General features: G+C 43.6%; 1 protein-coding gene across 1 annotated transcript in view; it reads right to left on the bottom strand.

Annotated features, from left to right (window-relative positions):
- PSPC1 (paraspeckle component 1) overlaps positions 1–3,524 on the bottom strand; it is a 60,768-nt gene extending 57,244 nt beyond the window's left edge. Inside the window, exon 1 of the mRNA XM_025049513.1 lies at positions 3,431–3,524. Coding sequence (XP_024905281.1) covers positions 3,431–3,524 — 94 coding nt within the window. The remainder of the gene's footprint in view (positions 1–3,430) is intronic.
- Between the last annotated feature and the right edge of the window lie 2,449 nt (positions 3,525–5,973).

The following is a 5,973-nucleotide window of genomic DNA, read 5'->3' as shown; positions in this document are numbered from 1 at the left end:
CGCGCCGGCCGCTGCGCCTGCGCAGAAGCAGCGGCGCCCCGCGCCGTCGTGCCGGGCTTCCGCCGGGGTCGGAGAAAGGCGGTCTCCCAGCCTTTCCACTAACCTCCCCCGCGCAGAGAGCAGAGCCTTTACCGGGACGGTTGGGCGGTGTGTGCGGCAGCGTGAAAAGGCGATGATTTGGGGCAACAGCCATATTCCTACACGCCGGCCGCTGCGCCTGCGCAGAAGCAGCGGCGCCCCGCGCCGTCGTGCCGGGCTTCCGCCGGGGTCGGAGAAAGGCGGTCTCCCAGCCTTTCCACTAACCTCCCCCGCGCAGAGAGCAGAGCCTTTACCGGGACGGTTGGGCGGTGTGTGCGGCAGCGTGAAAAGGCGATGATTTGGGGCAACAGCCATATTCCTACAAATATTCAGCTCCATTTTCAGTGACTACGGGGAAATGAAAACTTTGCCCATTTTATACACAGCGTTGAATAACAAGGTGTTTCCCAAGTAATTGAAACACGTAAAGACACGTGTTTTTATTATGTTTCCTAGGGAAACACTACAAATCTGTAAAATAAGTGTGCTTATGAAAGTAGTACGCACACTGACTCCTGTGGACCATATTCTGTGACAAGGGCCCAGAAACGTTTTCTGTAAAGAGCCAGATTGCAATTTTTTAAAGAGCTATACAGTGTCTACCAAACGAGGCAATTCTGCCCAGTACCACTCCATCACTGACACATGGTGAGTCTTCAGTGTGTTAAAAAGAAATAAATTCACAGGCATTCTGCAAAACAGTTCATCCCGTTGCTCATGAAGTTAAACATATGACTTCAGAACAGCAATCCCACTCCCGTTTAGCCAAGTGAAATGAAAACGTGTTCATATGAAAATCTATGTGCAACTGTTTATAGAGGCTTTCTTTCTAATCAGAAAAAAAAAAAAAACCAACTGGAAACTCTAATGTTCAACTGGTGAATGGATACTGTACATTCATGTAATAGAATATTCTAAGGAATAAAAATAAACTACTGAAAGGCTGCATGCTGTATATATGACATTCTGGAAAAGGCAAAGCCATAGCTACACAAAACATAAGTGGCCGGCAGGAAACAGGAGGGAGGAAGGGGTTGACTACATAGGGACACAAAAAATTTTAGGAATGATGGAATCTTCATTGTGGTAGTGGCCCCACAACTTTGTCTAAACTTGGTAGAACTGTGAACTAAAAGGGTGAATGTTATTGTATTTAAATTATATCTTAAAAATGTACAAAGAACTAAAAATACCATCTGGACTAACCTCTAAGTACCTCGTTACCACAAAAATTCTCATTGACCAGACTCTAATAACTGTATAGCTCTGTAAATTCCTCAGTATGACCAAATCCCCGCTCCCCTCAATTGCTCCAAAGCCTTCTACTGAGTGTTTGGAAACTCATTCTGTCATCAGCAAAATCCCTTGCTCTGTGCCTTTTCTCCAAACATCCCTCCACCTTCCTGCTTTAACTGGAACATTGCTTTCCTCTGAAGACTGCTTCCCCTGCAGCAGCATCGCAAGAAGTAGATCTGTTTCTTCCTACATCCCATGTGTCACTGGACTTGAGGATGACATACAAGACATTGTCCTTGGACCCTTGCAAAGTGGAGACCATTTTCTCTCCTTCAGCAAAAATCCCAGCTCCAAAAAGCTCATGCCAACATAAAACTCCCCCGCCTTCTCTCTCTCTACGTCACCCCCCTCTCTCTCCCTGTGATAATTTTCCAAGACTACTCTTAAAATTTATGACCACAAACATGAGGTAGGACCTCAGTCCTAAGTATTTCTCTCTCCTAATTTCCTATACAATTTCATACTGTTCTCTCTCAATCCCACACTCCACCCCACCACACTCCTAGCTGATATTGTCAACTTTTATTAATTGCACAGAAGAAAAAAAAAAAGACAATCAGAATAAAATCACCTTATTCTACCAGCACCAAATCTACCTAACTCCATATGTGGCCGCACACACTGCCCCGCTTCCTGTTAACATTGAATGAATTGCCAGTGACCTCTAACGCAGCCCACTGGAGAGCATCTTCTTTCCGAGCATTTTGCTTCTGCAGTTACCTGATCACCTAGTTCAGTACTGATCGGTTACTTGATCAATACTGAACTACTCCCACCTGCAAAACAAACTGCCAATAGAACTTAGAAGGAAAAGAAAAAACCCCTTTGTAGACCATATGTTGTCTTTCAGCTACCATTTGTTTGAGAGATAGAGGGGAGAGGGACAGAAGGAGCAGGAGGGGTCATCCATATTTTGTCTTTGCTCATCTCTTGATTTCTCCTTAAGCCACAGTAATGAGATGTCTAGGCCCACATTCCATTCCTCTACAACCTCTCCTGTCACAGTGGGCAGCAGCCTCCACTTTATCAGATGCAACAGTCAAATCTCAGACCTGTCAGCAGCATTTGACATTGTAGATCTGCGCCTAAGTTTTGTCACGTATAATGTGAGAATAATACCTACCTCGCAGTTACTGTACATATTAATGAATCAAAATATAGCCTTTGGAAAATATTCTGGCACCATAAATTAGTATTATGATTATCGATCACTTCTCTCCTACCTTCTCGAGACACGGTTCCTTCTTCTGCACTATCATGTTCTCCCGCTGTTCTTACAACTCACTGGCCACTCCTCAGTCTATCTTTCTCGGGAAGACGTAACAAATTCATTTCCTGTTCTATTATTCCTTTCCTAAGCGAATTCGACGTCTTTACAGGCACGTTCTGACAAACCAAATGTGGCATGAAGGTGGGAGTGATGATGGACACCTGCAGGCACTGTTGCTTCCTAACGTCTGTGTTTTCCACACTCTTGGCCCTCTGAACGTGCAGTACACTTTGTAGCCTCTCATAGGTTCGTTAGCCTAAAATAAGAAGGCCCTTTGAAGTGAGAGGCAACAGCATTTGTTTGAGATCAGTAAGAATAGCGATTCAAGAAGCACTGACTCACTCAGGCAGAAGCCCAAATAGTGTTCGGATGAAGACATAAAGGCCATGGTGTTTATCAGAAGGGAAGAGGGACAATGACATTCATAAAAGGCATTGCTCTCGGTGCAGATAACATAACATAGTGATGTCAATTCTCAAGAATGTTTTGGGTTTTCAGTCCGGTAGCCATCAGTCCAGTAGTCATAAGATCTGCTTTCTGGTTTTTTTGCAAACAGTTTTTTTGGAACATAGTGTCGCCTTAGGCCCAGTCCAAAGGTCATCTTGCCAGTTAACATCCCAAAGGTTTGAGGCCTAAGACGTGCAAGGCAGTTCCTCTGGTGTGGCAACTCCGGCTCCATTTTAAAGTGGCTCCGTTTTTTTTTTTTTGACAGGTTCATGCTGGTAGGTCTTCACAGCCTGCAGAGTCAGCTGACCCCCATCGCAAGGCACCTTGGCCATTCTTTACAGCAGATGACATAGTGTTTGTCCTTCAGCCTTTCATAAACCACCGTTGGCGAATTCCTTTCAGTGATGGTGGCCTCTTGTGTAAGCGTGGTCATTGCGAAGGCCCGTGGATGAGAAGAATACACTCACCTCTCATTAAACTGACACTTGGTTTGTGTGATGGAAGTAGGTCCACAACAGAATGTTCTTAGATGTATGTCAAAGTCCCACTGGTTCCCAAGATCTCAGGGTGCAACACTTTTGCAGGAGTGTGCGACTCACACTCGGTCACGAGGCATTGGTGGCCATGAAACCTGGTGAATCGTCTTCTTCTCCTCCATCACATCCACTCCCACTACTCAGGCGTTCTGTCACAGCAGCTCTGGTGACAAGTCCCCATGCCTGGGAAGCACATGCCCCAAATTCTAACATCTTTACCTTCACGCGCCGTGGGCACAGGAGGCTCCTGGGTTAATGGGTCTCAGGGTGTGGTCTCCATTTCTCTGATTTTTAAAAATGTCCTCTACTTCACTTTTTTTCTTTAAAGGCACTATAACTTCTGTTTATCTCCTTGTTTTATCTCATCTTTACTTCTGAAGTTGTTTATTTCTAATTCTTTCTCGAGATCTGTAAGTTAATTTCTGAGCTTTCCTATTTTTAATTCATGTTGTTCTATCAACTCATGAGTCAATATCTTGGGAGTCCTTTTGTCCCCTTTATCGTTTTGAAGAAAAATGTGCTGTTTTAATGCTTTCTTAGCGTGTCTTTCTGGCATGTTTTTATTACCTCTTTCAATTTGTTCTTTATTCTCTTGTAATTATTTGTGTTTTTGGCTGTGGTATTTTTGCTTTTTTGTACATTGAATTGTTTTTTCTGAATCATCAGGAAGTGTGTTTAGGGGAGACAAAGCTCTTCCGTCTGCTGCTTTTGTGTGGCATCACAAAACTATGTCAACCTGCTTTCCAAGATAGCCTGGCTGTCCCTGCTTACACGTTCCCCCAGATCTCTCTCTGCTTGGTCCTCTATCGCCCCTAACCAGCTCAATTCTGATTTCTCCGTGTGGGGCCTAATTCTTTTTTTTTTTAAAGGGGCCTCATTCTTGAAGAGCACCCCAACTGTTCCGTTTCAGGAGCTGAGGCCCCTCCTCTGGACCCCTCGTACTCCTCAGTCATGGAATTAGGAGAGCCCCCTCCTGTCCAGGTGTGCCCGGACTGGCCTGCCATACCTGTCAGTTCAGTACCTGTGGGCTCCTGGAGGTTCTTCTAGTCTCAGATCCACCATGCCCTATGCCTTGCTTTCCCCCATTGGGCTGACCGTGCTCGGAATTCGTCCCCACCCACTTGTATTTTGTAATTTGTGAAGACACCTTGTCACTTATTGTTAGAAAAAATGTTTTCATGGGGTTTTGGTGTTGCTATTTGCTTCGTTTTTAATGGTGATTAGGGACGGTCCAAACATCGTGCTGTCACTGCAGCTGCCATCTCAATTGTTGGTTCTTAATGAAGGCAAATTTGCCAATCTATTTTTATTTTTTATGGTTGTTTTTCTCCTTTTACTCTGTTATTGTGGTAAACTATTATCAATTGATTCCAAATGTTAAACCAGGCTTTTATTCCTGATGTAACCTTAGTTAAAATATATCATCCGTTGTATTACTACAATCTATCACTAATATTATACTTTGGCTTTTACTATGTTCATGAGAGAATGACCTGTAATTTTTTTTTGTTATTTTTGTCACGTTTTACTTATCAGGATATTTCTGGCCTTCCAGAAAGTTGGAAAGGGCCCTTTTGTTTTTATTCTCTGGGAGTGTATGTATAAGATTGGTGTTATTTCTTCCTTAAGGAATATTTCACCGCAGAGGAATCTGAGCCTAGTTTTCTTTATGGAGTGCCTTGTAACTTCAGAGACAACCTCTTCAGTAGAGACGGGCCTATTCAGATTTTGTTTTTATTTGGGAGATTGGATATGCTGTGTTTTTCAGACGGCTTGCCTGTTGCACCAAGCTTGTCCAAGTCTGTGACCTATGCATTCATGGCGTCTTCAGTGGCCCTAGGTTCTCCAGTGATGCTCAACATTGGCTAGCTTTCTATTTTCCAATCTCTTGATCAGTTTTGCTGCAAGTTTACATTATTCGTTTGTAAATGGATGACTTATGAAAGTCTTTTTAACACCCATATAAGTGAGGTGCCAGTCCCATTTCCCAGGTTTTAGGATCCCCTTGCTTTTACCTGTAGAACCAAACTGGATTAATTGCAATTACCTCTATAAGTGACGTCTGGGACATTAGATCACTATCACGTGCTCTCCACATCTAAAATCACTACTACTCTAAAAAATACATCAGTTACAAGGTTTTGAAAACCTTCTGTAGTCCTCAAGGTTACAGCACCATCTTCCCAAACTTCTTCCTCAGTAACAGATGTGGGCTCAAAGTTTTCTTCCAGCTCCTGTTAAATTCTCAAGTTCCTCATCTCATCCCAACATAATCAGGCTGTATAATTCAACAACGTCAAGGACTATTCCAGTTCTAAGATCTTGCACCTCCGTCTCCAAATCCTT

Source organism: Pteropus alecto, unplaced genomic scaffold (assembly GCF_000325575.1).
Source record: "Pteropus alecto unplaced genomic scaffold, ASM32557v1 scaffold16, whole genome shotgun sequence".
NCBI classification, from domain to species: Eukaryota; Metazoa; Chordata; class Mammalia; order Chiroptera; family Pteropodidae; genus Pteropus; species Pteropus alecto.
This window is presented reverse-complemented; position numbering and strand designations above follow the sequence as displayed.